Raw genomic sequence first — 18270 nt, 5'->3', positions numbered from 1 at the left:
CAAGCCTGAATTTTGTCCAATCAACAGGCTTTGGAAAAACCCTAGAAAGCACATGATAAAGTCATCTAGTGATTGCCCAACCCTGATTGTACAATAAATCAGTTGACTGGTCTCTGGGTTCCTAGAGACCTCTCAGGCATTTCCCAGTTAGTGGCTTTCACCCTGGTGCTGGAGTCACTGGCAAGTCTTCACTTATAAGCATATGAACTAACTGATAAGTTGGAGAAACCAGGGTGATAAGTTAGGCTGACTCTATTAAAGCGTGTCCACTCAAAGCAAAACACAGAGCATGTAAGTTTTATTCAGGGTCTTCCTGAGGACTATAGTCTGGGAGACAGCTCTGAGGAACTGCTCCAAAAAGGAAGGGGAGGAGCCAGTGTATATTTGAATTTGGGGGCTGGGAAAAATGTGTCATCGAGCATACATCTTGGTAACTGATCACAGCTCATCACAAAGAACAGATATACCAAGTTAATGATTTTAGTGCTCTTTTTTGCATGTGACTGATGCAGAAGTCATCAGTCAGAATTTATGAAATCCATCACCAGAATTCATGAGATTCTTCCTGAGTCATGCATATAGGGGCCCGGTTATCCAAATCACAGAGTGCTTCATCCTGTTTTTTCATCCAGAAATCCTCTCAGGGTTCACTGTTGCTGGGAGACGGCAGCAGGTAGTGACTGAAGCCTTGTACAACTAGGTGATGAATGATGTTGTTTGTTCTCTTTTTGTCCTCGGGTGGCCCAATTCAGTTTTAAGAACAGTCAGTTTGGGATAGCAAAAATTCCTCATAATGATTATTGACATTCTAAGTTGCCATGGGTCCAAGGTCCTTCCTTGCGGTATCAAGTCCTAAAGATAATCACCCACTCAGCAGAGTGTCTCTTCCCCAGCCCCTCCCACCTTGCAGTTCAGAGTCCATCCCTGAGCAGGAAGTGGGTGGAGACCACACCTGGGGCCTGAGAGGACGCAGGTCTGTTAAAGGGCACAGGAGGTGGCTGGGTCCCTGGAGAGATGCCTCCAGCAGGAGGACTGGAGCGGCTCATGGACCTTTCTAGACCCAGGTGCAGACTCTGGAGGGAATTGGTCCTTGTGGGTAAGACAGTGGGGCTAGCAGGATGGAGGTGGGGGAGAAGGGAGTGACCCAGGACCCTCAGCAGAACTTTCATGAACTCACACACCTGGGCACGGCTTGCCCAAGACACACACACACACACACACACACACACACAGAGGTAACATTCATCTCTACCCACCACAAGGCATGATGATATTGAACCCCAACTCACAATTCCCAGCAATCACTTCCTCTGGGCTCACCTCCTCTGCCCTGATGCCCTCCACTGCCTCTGTGGCAGGACCCCTCCCAACCCCTCACTTTCCCCCCAAACACTCTGCTTCCTCCTGATACTGACCACTCTCGTGTTTCCCTAGTGGCCGCATACACTGTCCTCCAAAACCTCTAGGGTCCACACCTGGATCCCTGGAGCAGGGGGTCTCAGCTGTCTTTGCCTCCTCCATGGAGGCAAGGCTTAGGGTTCCCAGAGCAGTAGACACCTGCCCCCCCCCCCCCCTCCACTTAGGAGATAACAGATACACACCCCCATTGGTGTTTGTGCCACTGAACCTAGATGATAAATCAAAGACAGTGTAAATCCTCTTGGGGGAGTTTAATCCCCCTAGATAACCATTCTGAGCCCTCCTGCTGGGCTCCACCCTGATCTCCGGGGAGCTGGGGACACAGAAGTGAATCAACAAGGAAGATGGACATGGGGAGAAGGGAGCAGGGATCAGGGTGCTAGAAGTGGGGGAAAGTATGTGTGACAGGTCAAGAAGAGCTGTGTGTGGCTGGGGCACACAGTCAGGATGCTGTGTCTTCTGGTGAATGAATGAAGATGATAAAGTAGGGTAGGTATGACTCAAAAAGAGCCTGCATTAGGTCCTAGAGACCAGTTCTCTCTACATGTCTCACAAGTTATGCTAAGGGTTTGAACTTATTGTGAGAGCACTGGGGAGCCAAGGAAGATACGTGAGCAGAGGGAGAGCAGGGTCCCCTGTGGGGCTACATAATGATCCACAAAACTGACTGTGAGGATGGACTGGAGTTCAGGGAGGAGGCCAGCCTAGAACAGGATGATAAAAGAATGCACCAGGGCAGGGGCTGAGGTGATGGAGAGCAGGGGAACAGACTGCCAAGTCCTTCAGGAGCTAGAAGCCCTTGACCCATTTTCCAAGGTCTCTGTGGATCACGGTCTGCACGTGTAAACCTGTGTGCATGTATGTATGTGTGTGTGTCTTTTTCTGTTTGTCTTCCTCAGCCAGTCTGCTGGCCTGCATGATCCGCCAGGCCTCCAGCCAAATCTACATCACCCCGGATTCACTCATTGGAGTGGAAAGATATTCAAGCTCACTGGCCATTGAGAATGTCCCTGAAGATGTTCAGGAATACAGCTGGCACCGGGGTGCAAATGACACTGAGGAAAATCTGATTATCAGCTACAACACCACATCTCATTCCAGGCGGGATGGGCCCATGTACAGCGGCCGGGAAAGTGTGTCCATTAGAGGTACCCTGAGGATCAGGAGGTCACAGTTAAATGACACGGGGAACTACACAGTGAGGGTGGACACCATCAATGACACCCAGAGAGCAACTGGCTGGCTCGAGATTCTAGGTGAGTTGGCAGCTGCCCCACCACCCAACTGCAGCTGAATTGGACTGGAGGTTTAGGAGATGGTGTCCCTTGGAACTCACACCATCCAGCCTCCACCCACCTCCAGATGACACTGGGAGCCTTGGTGGATGGTAGCCCAGCTTCTCCCCAGAAATGGGATCCTCACTACCTTCAAGGGCTCCAGGTTCCCTCTCAGTGTATTAGTTATCTCCTGCTGCATGACAAATAGCCTCAAACTTAGTAGCTTAAAAGAACACCCACTTCTGTGAGTCAGAAGTTCTGATGTGGCTCAGCCATTTCCAGCGCTGAGACTCATAGGGTGTTGGCCAGGGCTGTGTTCTCACGTGTGACTCTATCTACAGGATTTCACATCCTGGTTCTTTGCCTCTTCAAGGCTAACAAAAATCTCTCTATCTAGAGAGGAGTCTAATACAACAAAGCTAATGATGACAGTAAGAAACAGCCCATCACCTTAGCCACATTCAATACACTACAAGAAAGTCGGTAGCTCCACTCACATTGAGGGGATGGGATTATAGAGGAGTTATACCAGGGAGTGGAGATCATGGGGCCATCTTGGAATTCTGTCTACTCCAATGAGCTCTTGGTGTTCCACAGGGCTAGGGCAGGACAGTATGTATTTTGAAGGCTTTGAAGAACTTAGTTCACCTCTGACTCTTTATATACTATGTCACCTTTTGAGTCTCAGTTTTCTCATCTGTAAAATGGCAGTATTATCCATCGCTGTGGTCTGCCTTAAGGTTAGAGGCAGAAATTTGTAAAGAGAATGGGAACAGTTAATGGGAGGAATTGTTATGGAGAACAAACACCATCTCTCACTTTGAGTTCTATCTGCACTTCCTTTGATGGGGATGTCCTGGTTTGGGGGTTCAGAAGCAACCATCAGGCCACTGGACAATAGTAAGAACTCACGGTTATTATAATGGAGCCATAGAGATGGCTCAGAGCATTGGAAGACAGGCCCAGTAGAGAATCCCCATCTCAACTGCCTCATGCCCATCCCTGCTTCTCTGTCCCTCTCAGCCCTAGGGATGCTCTCTTGCCAGGATCCTAGGTCCTATCTTATAATTCTGGGCTTCTCCCCCAACATACCCTGAAATCCCCATTGGAGAGGAGCAGAGCATGAGGAGACAGATCCAACCCCTAACCTTCTCCTCCCTGCTTCACCCAGAGTTGGAAATCCCGCAAATCTCAGTCAACACCACCTCCGTCGTAGATGGCGAGGATGCGGTGGCTGCCACTTGCTACACCAGTGACAGCCACGTCCAGTGGTATGTGAATTATGTACCGGTGTCCGGCAACTACCGGATGACCATCTCCCCGGACAACAAGACCCTCGTCATCCGAATGTTCGGCCGCTTCGACTCACCACTTCAGTGCGGGATAGAAATTCTCCCAGAGCTCATTCAGAAAAGTGACCTCATCTATGTGACAGTGGCCTGTGAGTGTTCTGGGGTTGTGAGAGTGAAGCCGGGGGTGGGGCTCAGGGTTTTCCCAGGGTGTAGCAGTAAGACCGGCAGAACTGGAGAGAGCGGCATGAGCCTCCTTGCAGACAGCTGCCCTGGGTTTGAATCCCAGGTTTGACTATTTAACCGTTAGGCTTCAGAACCCTACTCACTGCTCAGAACCCTGGTCTCCACTCTGTTTAAAATGGGGGCCCTAATCCCTACCTCTCAGATTAGAAATAGTGTGAATTTGTGACACCTGTCTCGAGTCTTAATTTTTCAAAACCCAACTGTGCACAGGTCTTCAAATTCAGCTCCCTGATCATTTTATTCAGTTCTTCTAAATTTAGTAAAAATCATATTCACTTTTGCTGTTACTGGGATGGGATTGATTATACTCCCCTAAAGAGTTTGGTTTTCAAGCTAAGTTATGTGTTTTATATACACTCTGTTGAAGTCCTCCACTGCCCATCAACACAAATTGGCAACCCATTCAGACCTGCTCAAATTCTCTTGTAAATCCAAGGCACTAAACTTAGAAATGCAGTGAAACTCAGATTCTTTGAAACATTCCAAGACTGTTCACACTGACCAACTCTTTCACCTCTTTCAACTGGGGAACACATCAAGTCTAGCCTCATTATCACATTTAAATCTGGAATGACTCTTGCAGTGTCTCAGATTTCCTAACCCGAGAGCTGTGGACAAAGGGCTCATCATTTCTGACCTCCCGCACTGCTCACTGGCCAGAGGTTCAGAACCAAAGCCAAAGACACCGGGGCTGCAAGTGTTCAGGGAAATTCCTCCCAGGTCATAAGGGTACTTGCCTGGTCCTTTTGTAGGTCAACAGGGGGACTCGTGAATCCCTAAACCTCTCCTCTGAGCCTCGTTATCCTCAGGCATGAAATGGATCAAGAGTGGCTGTGATCACGTGGGTCGTGTGGGAATTGAGTGAGTGTGTGAATGTGTGATATGTTTAAAACATGCCCGGAGTGCAGTAGGTGTGATGTCTGCTTCTACTCTATGCCTATTTTATGTGAAGGGCAGCCAGGGAGCTGGGCTGTAGTACCTCTTGGTAACAGAAGATGCTACGGTTACTGTCATTGTCGTTGGCTCAGCTGCCCTAGCTGGGATGGGTCTGGGAGTTTGCTTGGGGTACAGAGTGGGGGTATCTCAGGACTGGGGGAGGACTTCATGTGGACTGAGGGAAGGAGTCGGGACTCCCAGGTGTCAGAAGCATGGTTCCGGGGGTCCTGCCCTGTCTCTGCAGATGGGCCCTATAGTCTGCTGCTCAGCAGTAGTCCCACTGACTTCAACGGCATCCTGTCTGCTGAGATTGGCTCCCAGGTGGAGATGGAGTGCATCTCCTATTCCAGACCAGAATCCAAGTACCGCTGGATCCACAATGGCTCCCTCCTGAGCTTCTCGGAGAAGAACATCACCCTCCCGAGTCTGACCTGGGACCAGATGGGCAGATACAGGTGCATCGCGGAGAACTCCGCCACCCAGGTCACCTTGTATGAAGAAGTCCATGTCCAGGCACCCTGTGAGTGCAGCAGAGGGCCGTCGCTCTCCCCAAGTCTCCCCACTTCTATGCCTCTGCCTGGGGGGTGCCTGTCATCAGAAATGTCCTCTTCAGCATGTGTTGCCATGCTCACATTAGTCAGATGAAGTCCCCCTAACCTCCCAAGTCGAAACTGTCTCCTTTATGAAGCCCCCAGAATCCTCAGGTCAGAGTTGGAGTGAATTCCAGGGATGCAGGATCAGTCAACACTGACTGAGCACTTACTCTGTGCCAGCAGCCACCATTCTAACCTGGGTGACCCTCCAGTCTCCCTACAGAGTAAGTGACCTTTATCAGCATCACCTCCACTCTACGGGTGAGCAAATGGAGCCACAGAGAGTTTGGGCGCTTTGTTCAAGGCTCCAGTTCTAATGGGCAGAGGAGGCAAGATACAAACCCTGGCCATCTGACCTCATACCCTCTGCCCTCCACAGATCCGCGGGGCTGCCCTGAGATGAGGAAGTGGGAACACGCCAGGGGAGGCAGTGCAGGGGAGATGGGGAGCTGTCCATGGTGTGGCCTCTGAAGCTGGTTAGGAAGGAGTCTGCACGTGGGGGAGGCACCTATTCCAGGACCCCACGCCCGATCCTCTACACCACAGAAAGAGATCGGCAGCCTTGGGAGAGAGCAGGCATGCAGGGCCGTGAAGAGCAGGAGCTCTGGAGCCCAGTGACCTGAGATCAAATTCCAGCTCTGCCGCTGCCCCCTGCGTGAACAGGGGCAGCAGCGTCACCTCTCTGAGCCCCAGTTTCCACCTTTGCAGTTTGATAGTGAGAGTTCGAGTCGATGGGGTTGCTGCACGAGGGACATCAGACAGGGCACGAGAAGCTGTCAGCCGGCTCAGAATGAGGGGAGTGGACACTGAATGGGGGCTGGAGACATTTATTTCAGTCCCTCCACACTATTTGCTAAGCATCGAACAGATACAATTTTTGTGTATGAATGATGCTTCAATTCACGCCATTCGACACCCACTGGACTATTAAACTTCAGGAGGACAGAGAGAGGTTGGGCAAGCACTTTGACCATCATTTGGCCCCAGTTTTTAACACAGTCCTGGCACACAGTTGGAGCCCAGTGAAGGAATCGCTGTGGAATGAGTTCATGACCCTGTGTATCCAGCACAGCCTGCCCTGCCGCCCTCTCTCCCCTCACTTGGGCTCATGCTTTTCCAGAGCACTTCTTGCTACCTGTGATGAAGTGGGATGTTTCTTTGCTTAATTGCTGACCTGCTCCATGTCCCAGCTAGAGAGTCTGCCCCATCAAGTCAAGAAGTTTCTTTTGTTCACTGCTGAGCCCCTAGCACTCAGAACAGAGCTTCACACATAGAAGAAGGTGCTGAGAAATCGTCAAAGAGCAGATGTGTGAGCATACGAAGGGATGAGCGAATGATGCTCTTGACCTCTATGCATCTTCTCCTCCTAGGGCACCGGCTTGTTGTCAGCAGAAGTTTCACCATCTCAGGATCCTTGTTGGTGCTTCTCATCATATTCATAGTTCTGGGCTTCACCCACTTCCTTGTGGTCCTGATCCGTGCCCTGTTCAGACATTACTCTACCAGGTACCTATTGCATTGGGCCCAGGGTGGGGCACTGGCTGGAGGTTCGAACTCAAGGGACAGCACATCCTTGAGAGGGGAGGCAGAGCCAGAATGGGGAAGGGACCAGCCAGGAACTGAGTATTCAGGGATCATCTGGGCAAACTATTAGATAACAAGGACATGAGGCTCCATTTCCTCACCTGTAAAGTGGAGGTGATGAAAGGACTGATGCTGAAGCTGAAGCTCCAATGCTTTGGTCACCTGAGGCGAAGAGCCGATTCATTGAAAAAGACCCTGATGCTGGGGAAGATTGAGGGCAGGAGGAGAAGGGGGAGACAGAGGATGAGGTGGTTTCATAGCATCACCAACTAGATGGACATGAGTTTGAGTAAACTCCAGGATATAGTGAGGGACAGGGGGGCCTGGCATGCTGCAGTCCACAGGGTTGCAAAGAGTCAGACACAATGAGGCAACTAAGCAACAACAATAGCAGCAAAGTGGAGGTGATGCTGATAACAATCACTTACTCTTTACGGAGACTGGTAGTGTCACGCAGGTTACAGCGGTGGCTGCTGGCATGGAGGAAGTGCTCAGAAAATGTTGGCTCTCTTTATCTCCCTGGAATTTACCCCAACTCTGATCTTGGGACTCTAGGGACTTCATAGACTTGAACCTAGGAAGTTGTGTGACTTTGGGCAAGTGACTGCCCAAGCACCTCACTAAACTCCTATTCTTTCAGCCACAAAATATATCTTGTGTATCTGTTCAGGAAAATTTCTATAAATGATCTACCATAGTGCCTGGCATAAAACAGGTGTGAAATTCATCACTGTCAATTATCAGGCCAGGTAGGACCAATACCTTTTCCAGAACACCCAGTCTGTTTTCCCTCTCCCCCGCCCCACAGCATTGCTCTATAGCGACCTTAAGACCTCAGAAATATTAAACTGTGCAGATGTTGGAGACACTCATTGTAAGGGGTAAGCTCCCAGATTCATAATCTCTCTTAGGAGTACGGGGGCTTGGAAAGAAGAAGCTGACCCCTCATCTACCCAGGACTCACAGTTTCCTATGGATCCCAGTTCTGACTTCTTCCCTAATTTCTCTCCATAGGGCAAATCGGTCTATATGACTGTCCGCCTCGGACCTGGAGGATAAAACCGGACAGGCAAGGAGGTGAGGCGGCAGTGTGAGTCCCCAGAGAGACGAGCTAGGCTGGAAGGGGCTCAGGGACTGGCTGGAGGGGACAGTCAAGCAAGGGACTCGGGCCAGTCACGCTGGGACTGGAGGTAGAGGCTCCCAGAGAACGTCTCCAGTCTGCTCCTAGGACCAGGGGGTGGTGGGAGGGTGGGGAACCCCAGGAGCGCATGGCTATTGACCACTCCATCTGCCAATCAGAACCAGCCAATGGGATGCAGACTGGGGCGGGGCTCTAATTCCCACGCCTCTTCCCCACCAGTAAATAGAACTCCAACTTCTCTACTTCCTTATCCAGACCCTGTGGGACCATCAGAGAGGCTGCAAAGATGCCCCATTGCAGCATCGCCAGTGACAGAGAGATGGAACCACAGCGCATGTCAGGTGAATGTCATGGTTAGAAACTTTGCTGGGCAACGATACTCACTAGCGTGCGAAATGTTCACAATTTGATGCCTAGTTAGAAACGCACAATACAGACCTGCGTCTGATAGGACCATGTTGTGAAAAGTATAGATTAGTTAATTGATGTAGGTACAATATTACAGTATGTATACACACACACACATATGCTATATATATCCAGTGAGATGGTTGGATGGCATCGTGGACTCAATGGACATGAGTTTGCACAAACTCTGAGAGACAGTGAAAGACAGGCGAGCCTGGCGTGCTGCAGTTCATGGCACAAAGAGTGGGACACAACTTAGCAAGTGAACAACAATGATATCCACAACAACAATATCCACATATAGATATACCATATATATCTCCATATATGTAAATATCTGTGCACAAATTGTAGAAGCTGTTAACTCTTAACGGTGCTGTCTAAATTTTCCTTTTGCACTTTACTGTCTGCTCTGAAGTGTTTTTTTTTTTTTTTTTCTTCTCAAAGTGTATACGTTGTTTTCATACTTAGTATAAGAACCAATAAAATTAAAACAACATACGGTTTATTGAGACCTCATAATGCCGTGTCTGGAACGTTTCCTTGAGCTCTCTTCATGCATGTATCCAAAAATATCTCAGTCAATTTGCTCATCCCCATAACAGAATAGAAATAAGGGAGAGAGGGAGAAAGAAAAAGACAGAGAGACTCTCTCCTGGCGAGATCTATGGGCGTGTGGAGGCCCAGCTGATCCCCTGTGGTTGTCGCCCGCTCTCAGGAAATACCTGACTGTTTGAAGTTTCAGGAAGCAGTTAGTGCCGTTTCTGGACACAATGCAGTCTCCTCGGCCCATTGCCTCAGACCTCTTCTTCCATCTTGGGGTCCTCTAACCTTCATCTCATCTGTATCTGCCTGTCCCCGAGTCACTAGGTCATTCACTGCCGTTTCTTCAAGAAAAATCAAAAGTCGTCACGGGAGGTTATTTCGTGCAAACACATGGCCAAGGGGTCTGCTGGTTGCCTGACCCAACAACAGCCCATGAGGAAGAGACCCTCAGAAACCGGGAGGGGTGTGAGTCCCAATGCTGCCCTGAGAGGCTGGGTGACCCCGAGGCAGCCGCCTAACCTCTCTGAGCCTGGTTCCTCATCTCCATAACCTGCGCGACACTTTGCATTCCTCAGGATCCTTCAGCACACCTGGCGCAGAGCCTCACATCGGCCAGGTGCTTGGCAAAGGTCCCAGGAAGCCATACGTGTGTCTGATTGATTTTTAGAAGAAAGCTACTGTCAGACTCCACCGCCCAGCTGGGACCCAGCAAGGGCACAGGCGACCTCCCACACCCCGGTTCATTCCCCAGCCTGATTCAGAAGTGAGAACGCCTCCGGGACCTTTGTATTAATCCCTGGTATCAACTGGGGAGTGTGGGGGAGTTATTAATTCTCCTGTTCAAACCCGGAAGGCATCCTGGGCGGGGCTGGCAATGGCCAAGCCTCTCATGTAAACAGGGATCTTCCTCTGGGAGGAGCGATGAGGTTTTTTATTTCGTGGTGAGCGCAGGAAGGGAGAAGGAAAAGAGCGGGCGGGGCTTTCTGCCGGTCACTGCCTGGGTCCGCCCACCGAGCACGGGTCATCCCAGGACTGCAGCTGAGGGGCTCAGAAAAAGCTGGGAGGGTTGTTATGAACAGCGATTCAGGAGGAGGAGGCAACAGGGATCCCAGTCCTTGTTAGGAGAGAATCGGGACTGTGAGCTGCCGTGAGAAATTCTTCTGGATGTAAATTGTCAAGATTTGAGAGGGGAACTGTCTGGCCCTGTCCCAGGCTGCCAGCTCCCTCCCCTGTGGAGTCAGATTGGAAAGAAGTGCCTGTTATTGCATCTTGGTGCCGCGTCTATATGTTCTCCCTACACATCCCAACCCCCTTTTCGTGGTCTCTGTGCTCCATTATTTAACCACCATTGTTGTTGTTTAGTCATTAAGTCGTGTCCAACAATTTTGCACACCCATGGACTGCAGCCTGTCATATCTATGCATTAAGATGCATTAGATTCACATATATTTCCAAAATCACCTGATGTGAATAATAAAAAACTAAACACATCCCTCATAGGCTTCCCTCAAAGCTCAGTCGGTAAAGAATCCGCCTGCTTGCGATGCAGGAGACTCTGGTTCGATTCCTGGGTTGGGAAGATCCGCTGGAGAAGGGAAAGGCTACCCACTTCAGTATTCTGGCCTGGAGAATTCCATGGACTATACAGTCCGTGCGAAGAAGGCAATGGCACCCCACTCCAGTACTCTTGCCTGGAAAATCCCATGGATGGAGGAGCCTGGTAGGTTGCAGTCCATGGGGTCGCTAAGAGTTGGACACGACTGAGCGGCTTCACTTTCACTTTTCACTTTCATGCATCGGAGACGGAAATGGCAACCCACTCCACTGTTCTGGCCTGGAGAACCCAGGGACAGCGGAGCCTGGTGGGCTGCCATCTATGGGGTCGCACAGAGTCAGACATGACTGAGCGACTTTCACTTTCACTATACAGACTTCCCTGTAGCTCAGACGGTAAAGAATCTGTCTGCAATGCAGGAGACCGGGATTTGTTCCCTGGGTTGGCAAGTTCCTCTGGAGAAGGGAATGGCAGTCCACTCCAGTATTCTTGCCTGGAGAATTCCTTGGACAGAGAAGCCCGGTGAGCTACAGAGTCTGTGGGAGTTGCAAAAGTTGGACACAACTGAGCGACTAACACACACAAACACATCCCAAGTTAACCACTGCGTATTCCCATTGACAGAGATGGGTACGTATTCTACGTTTATATCTAAACCTGTATCTCTGTTAAAAAAGTCAAATCACTCTCTTGCACACATGAAACTAATGTAATATCGTAAGTCAATTGTGTGTGCTCAGTCGTGTCTGACTCTGCAGTCCCATGGACAGTAGTCCACCAGGCTCCTCTGTCCACGGAATTTTCCAGGCAAGAATACTGGAGAGCGTTGGCATTTCCTTCTCCAATGGATCATGTTTTGTCAGAACTCTTCACTATGACTCGTCTGTCTTGGGTGGCCCTGAGCTACAGCTCATAGTTTCATTAAGTTATGCAAGCCCCCTCACCAGAACAAGGCTGTGATCCATGAAGGAGGAATTTCTGATACTACACATTAATTTTACCTATTCCTGAGCTTCATAGCAATGAGATTATAAGGTATGTTTTCTTCTGAATCTGGTTTCTTTCACTCAACATGTATTCAAAATTCATTCTCGTTACAGGTGCCATTGTTCTTTTTTTCTTTTTCTTTTTTTTTTGAGGACTAGTATTCCATTGTATGGATATACCATACTTTGGTCATCCATCCTCTTTTAGTATTTGGTTTATTTCCACATTTTGGCCATCGTAAATAATGCTGCTGTAAACAGTCACATATAAGTGTTTGTGTGGATATTTGCTTTTATTCTCCCTGAGTAAATATCTAGGAGTAGAATTGCTGGGTCATAGAGTGGATGTATTATACTTAACTGTACACAAAACTGCCATATCATCTTCCAAAGCAGTTGTACTATTTACATTCCCCCCAAGAAATCTGTGGCTTCCCAGGTGGTTCAAGAATCCGCCTGCCAAGGCAGGAGATGCAAGTTCAATCCCTGGTTTGGGAAGATCACAGGAGTAAGCAATGGCAACCTACTCCAATATTCTTGCACGGAAGATTCCATGGCCAGAGGAACCTCGTGGGCTACAGTCCATGGGGTCACAGAGAGTCTGACACGATTGAGCGTCTGAGGACACGCAGAAATGCATAAGAGTTCCAGTTCCTCCATGTCCCCTCCAACATTTGGTATGCTTAGGCTTTAAAACTTTAGCCACTGTAACAGATGTGATAGGACATCTATTGTGATTCTAATTTTCATTTCTCTGGCATCTTTTGAGCACCTTTTCATGTGCCATTTGGATCTCTTCTCTTACAAAAATATATAAACAAGTCCTTTTTCCCAATTTAAAAATTAGGTTGTCATTGGTGTAAAAAGGCAAAATTCAACCGAGTAGATTTAAGTATCTAGTTAGATATTTGCTTATTCACGAATCAGGCAACATCTCACTTAACAAGTAGAAAGATGTACAAAATGGATAGCTTTTATATCAGAAGGATGCAGGGACCAGGATAAAAATGAATTACCTCATCTTTCTTTGGGAGATACAGATCTATATGGGATATCATCCACTAGTGTTGACCAGGAAATTCCCAACTGACTGGTTAAAGGTCACACCCTTGGGAGGCTGAAACTGCAATTAGGTTAGGTAGTAAGTGTTGTTTGCTGATGTGGGGCTTAGCACGTATGACTCCATTTGGGGCCCAACTTCTTTTTTGAAAACATTGGTTTATCAACTAGTAAGAATTCTTTATATTTAAGTTCAACCTGTCTTTCAGGGATCTCTTGATAGATAGAAGATATAGATAGATAGATATGATTTTCTCCCACTTTATAGTTTCCCTTTTATATTCTTAATTCTGTCTTTGATGAACAGAAGTGTTTAATGAAGCCTAATTTATGTATTTTTATGCTTAGTATTTTGGATGTCCTTTAAGAATTCTTTGCACATCCATAGATATTCTTCTAAGTTTTCTTCTAGAGTAATGCTGTCCAAAAGAAATAGAATGCAAGCCATGTATGTAATGTTAAAAGTCTTAATAGCCACCATAGAACAACAACTTGGTGAAATTACTTTTAAATTTTATTTATTTATGTATTTTTGGCTGCACTGGGTCATCCTTGCAGCATACGGGCTTTTTCTAGTTGAGGTGAGTGGGGGCTACTCTTCTCTGCTGTGTGTAGGATTCTCATTGTGACAGCTTCTCTTGTTGCAAAGCATGGCTTCTAGGGTGCTGGGGCTTCCATAGTTGTGGCTTGAGGGCTGTAGAGACTCAGGAGTTGTGGTGCATGGGTTTAGTTGCCCCATGGCATGTGGGATCTTAGTTCCCCTGGCCAGGGATCAAACCCACGTCCCCAGCATTGGCAGGAGGATTCTTAACCACTGGACCACCAGGGAAGTCTGAAATTACTTTTAATTGTATTATATTTAACCCACCATATCAACAATATTTAAACATGGAATTGGCAACTGAAAAAAATTCACAATGTGAGAGTTGTGAGTTAAGCTTTATTCAGGGTAAAATGAGGACTATAGCCCCGGAGACAGCCTTTCTAGGTCTAAGAAACTGCTCCAAAGAGATAGGGCAAAAGGTCAGTATATATGAGACTTAGGAATATGCAAGCTAGCACATTTTTTTTTTGCCACTTCATTTATGTTTTTAATTAATCACATATTTTTTTTGAAGAAGGTTTCTGCTCTCCTTGTGAAGGTTACTGCTAGTCACGAGGAGCAGACGTCACCAGGAAGGAATTGAGTGCTCTAGACACAAGGAGATGCATGAATTGGGCTCATAAAATCATCTACTGAAAATATCTAACTGTCTGAAGACATGTCCTGCCAGTTTTTCCCACAACACAGATACCTCATTCCTGATCTCCACCCTGAACTCTTTTCAGGGGGTAACAAAGGTCAGCAGCCACAGCGGCTCAGGATTTGATCTTTGTTGAGGTAGACGGCAAGTGCCAATTGGTAGGTGACAGAATCAATACTAAAATTTATGAATGAGACTCTCCTTCAGAAATGGGGGTTGGGGTAAAGTAGAACGGGGCCCCAAGGGAGGCAATGGACCAAAGTCTGAGGTTGTCTGGAGGTTACACCTTGAACCCCCCTTTTAATCCATCTCCCCCTCTCCTCACCAGCCCTAAACCACACACCCCACATCCTTGTTTCTGGGACACTGGAGCCCGGCTGCTCTGGAAACCTGACCTGCTCTGTGCCCTGGGCCTGTGAGGTGGGCATCAGTTGCTGCCACCTCCCTGGGCCCCGGAACCCCCTCTCGTTGGTGCTCACCCCATGGCACCAAACTCCCCTGTCGGGTGACCTCGCCTGGAGCTGAAGTGAGCACAGAGAGGCTTGTCCACCTCAACGTGTCCTGTAAGAGCTGGGCCAGGATGCCCGAGCCCCTGACAGGGTCCGGAGGGCAGCGGGGGTACCCGGGAACCATTACCCATAACCGGGGGTTATGGGCCTCGAACATCGGGTCACAGAATTTGGTCTGGGAGGGGGTCAGGAGGATCCCTGCCCCATCCTTTCCCCATTTCTGCAGCTCCTGGGGACACAGGGCCCATGTTCACTGAGGCCTCACTACTGACATGGATTCGCCATGTCTCTCTGTCACAGACTTTCCTCTGAACTTGAACTTGACCGTGACTGTCGTCCAAGGAAACAGCACAGGTAAGAAGGAAGCCCTTCTCAGGCTGTAGGAAAGGGCTGCTTCCAGCCTAGGGCCCCGTCTAATCCTGGCCCCACCTCAGTGATCCAAGACCCTCTTGTGGATGAACCCAGCAGTCCCTCCCCCTTCTCAGCCCCCATGACCACTGTGCCACCCAAGAAACAGGATGCTGCAGCCCCTCAGGATCTCCTTGTTCCTCCTCCCCATTGCACACCCCCTTCCCTCAATAAGCCCCTAGTGAAAAAAAAGGGAGAGTGTTAGCTCAGCTGTGTCCAACTCTTTGCTACCACATGGACTGTAGCCCACCAGGCTCCTCTGGGATTCTCCAGGTGAGAATACTGGAGTGAGCTGCCATGCCCTTTTCCAAGGGTTCTTCCTGACCCAGGGATCGAACCCACATCTTCTGCATTGCAGGCAGATTCTTTACCTGATTTCTGAGCCACTAGGAAAGCCCCAATAAGCCCCTAGCCTCACTTTAATGCCAACTGGTTCCTTGATTTTCTCTGACATTTTATCACCTGAGCATGTTGCCTTTGGTACTATAGCTTTGCAATTGTTTTCCTTAAGACTTGGTATAAAGAGAAAAAAAATCCATCTGTTTTCTTCCATTCAGCTTCATGCATCTGCCCATCTTATACCCCACACCCCTCTCCTGGAACGGTTACCCATAACCTGGGGTAGGGTCAGTGCTGTGACCGCTGAGAAGGGAAGGTGCAGGGGATAAGCGTACAAGAGCATGCCCACGCCATCATCAGCTCTTGCATTTTCAGCTGATATCTCATCTTGCAGCCCCATCCCACTCTTGGGCCCCCTCTGTCCTGACCAACTCACTGTCTCCTAGCAGGGGCACTTATAGTATCTAGGTGCTCAGAAGGGTTATTTCCCATGGTCCCTAATTTGCAAACAAAAAACAGAAGAATCAGAGAAGAGACAGAGGGAAGTCACGGAGAATATAATGGTGGGTGAAAGAGGAAATTTTGACCACAGCCATCAGAGTTTAGGAGGACTTTTAACCCCACTTATTCAATTTGCAGAAGACTCTGAGGTCCAGAGTAGGCAAGTGAATTGCACAGGAAGTCAGTTCATCAGTTGAAGGTTTAGGGTTCATTGGGCTGGGTGATAGGAAGTGTATGTTAATATGAGAGGGAAAAAAAAAAAAATATGAGAGGGAAGAGTTGTCAACTCTTACCATGAGGTGAGGGAAGAAATTTCATTTACTCATCAACCATCTACACTGTACCTTTAGGTTTTTAGTAAAGATTCAACCCTTGCCCTTGAGAAAAGCAACATCTGGTTGGGAGACAGATCATCTGACAATTCCAATGAGACAGGGAAAGTTGCCGGGGTCCAGCCTTGGCAGGATCCAGGGGTACCCTCAGGATGAACGGCGTCGGCGAGAGAGACGTGAGACCAGCCTTGATAGGGCCAAGTCTGCGAGGGAGAGAGAGAGAAAGAGAGAGAGAGAGAGAATGAGAGAATGACCAGACGGGGGTGTTTGCAGGGTCTGGCAGAGTCTGGCAAATCTTTATTTTTTACTGTAGCTTTTATATTCTAAGTTAGTACATTTTTAGGGAAAGAAAGTTTAACATTACACCATCTTGTCCCTCAGGAAACCAGGGTGTTTCCAGTAACTTCTTTGTGAGTGTCTTATACATTATCTTCTGGCCTTGGGGCCTATTGACATTTTATGACCTAGGTGAATGCAAAGCTGTTTTCCTGTAATCTATTCTTTAATGAACACAAAGGTTAGTCCTTTTGCAGAAGTTATTAGTTGAATTTATCTAAAAGGTTTACAACACAAAGACTCTGCAGCTCCAGTGAGGCAGCCCCTGTTTAGCATTCCTGGTTAAAATGAACAATTCTAACCACCTTTAAAATAATATTTTTGTGTTACATTAACATGCATTTGCCAAGCAGGCTAGAATGCCAGCAAAGGGGTCTAAATTGAAACACTCCTTTCATCCTGGATAATCTTATAGGATACCGCCATCTGGGGGACATGTTGATTAAAGTTCTAAGTTGATTCTGTTTGGAGAGAAATCGGGGAAGGCCTTCTACCTGTGTCACAGAAATTAGGGAGTAGTCTAATATAGCAAGCATCAGAAAGACAGAGATCATCTTTAAGGTGAGCGCTGGGGCACCTTTTCGAAATTCCTGAAGTCCTGATCTGCCTTGCTTGTCAGGCCTTCTCCTCATGACCTTGTCATGGGTGGGATCTCGTGTGCTGGCTCCCGGCAGAAAGTGCCTGTGGTGGGGAAACAAAGGCATGTGATGGGTGGGGCTCTTGCTTCTCTGACTAAAGGGTGAGTTCTCAGAGAGGAATAGGCCAAGCAGACATAGTGGAGACTTTCAGGCTCTCACAAGTGGTGTGAGTTCTGCAGATGACCCTGGACTCTCAGGTACAATGTTCCCAATCCCACTCATTCTCCCACTGTGCTGGGGATCCTCCACCAGCTACCAAGTTCTGGGCTCTGTCTGTGACCAACCCCACCTCTGCACCCCTTGGGTGCTCTCTGTCTGGTTTCTGGGGATTCATAGTCAACGGTGATGCCGCTATCCGTGGTGCTGACTCGGAGTTGACTGTTGACTCAGAATGCCTGTAGCCTTGGGGAAGGGGGAAGGGAGGTTGACCACAAAGAACAAGGACCCTCGGTCTGGATTCAGGAGGGTCAACAATATGTCAGACGTGCCAGGAAGGGCCCAGGTCTACCTGGGAGGAGGGACTCCAGGGAAAGGAAGATCTCTATTCGTTTTCCTTGACCTTCTGGCCACCCTCAGGAATGTTCTGTGGACAATGCTAGGCTGTTGACATACTGGTCCAAGCACTGGGTAAGGTGAAAGCTTTGTTCTACCCCTTAACATATATGACCCCATTTCATTTTCTGAACATGCCTGACAGAAAGGGGTAATCCCCCTCATCAAATAGAGGGAGCAGCTGACAGATAGATGAGTAGCTGTAGGTACTAGTCCCAGAGCTGCAAACAATCCCACCATTTCCTTAAGGCAAAATAGTAATAAACTTCATTTATTACACAATGAAATTACTACGTCTTCCTCTTGAATCTGGATTGAGTCATTACTGCTTTTACCAATAAAATGTGGAGGACGAGATTCACACGGCTGCGA

The 18270-nt window shown here is 48.4% G+C and overlaps 1 protein-coding gene across 3 annotated transcripts; it reads left to right on the top strand.

The window, feature by feature from the left end:
- Nucleotides 1–931: 931 nt before the first annotated feature.
- LOC133054690 (carcinoembryonic antigen-related cell adhesion molecule 18-like) lies at nucleotides 932–9299 on the top strand. 3 transcript variants are annotated; one of them, XM_061139930.1, is made up of 7 exons: nucleotides 969–1096; nucleotides 2319–2675; nucleotides 3868–4137; nucleotides 5412–5687; nucleotides 7131–7266; nucleotides 8359–8421; nucleotides 8741–8877. In XM_061139930.1, the coding sequence occupies exons 1-6, from the start codon at nucleotides 1015–1017 to the stop codon at nucleotides 8375–8377; spliced, it is 1140 nt and encodes a 379-aa protein (XP_060995913.1). In that variant the 5' UTR covers nucleotides 969–1014; the 3' UTR covers nucleotides 8378–8421; nucleotides 8741–8877. The 3 variants fall into 3 exon arrangements, with proteins under 3 accessions (XP_060995914.1, XP_060995913.1, XP_060995912.1); XM_061139931.1 differs by lacking the exon at nucleotides 7131–7266 and having other exon boundaries at nucleotides 932–1064; nucleotides 8741–9299; XM_061139929.1 differs by lacking the exon at nucleotides 7131–7266 and having other exon boundaries at nucleotides 8741–9299.
- The last annotated feature ends 8971 nt before the right edge of the window (nucleotides 9300–18270 follow it).

This window comes from Dama dama, chromosome 4, assembly GCF_033118175.1.
Source record: "Dama dama isolate Ldn47 chromosome 4, ASM3311817v1, whole genome shotgun sequence".
NCBI lineage: Eukaryota > Metazoa > Chordata > Mammalia > Artiodactyla > Cervidae > Dama > Dama dama.
This window is presented reverse-complemented; position numbering and strand designations above follow the sequence as displayed.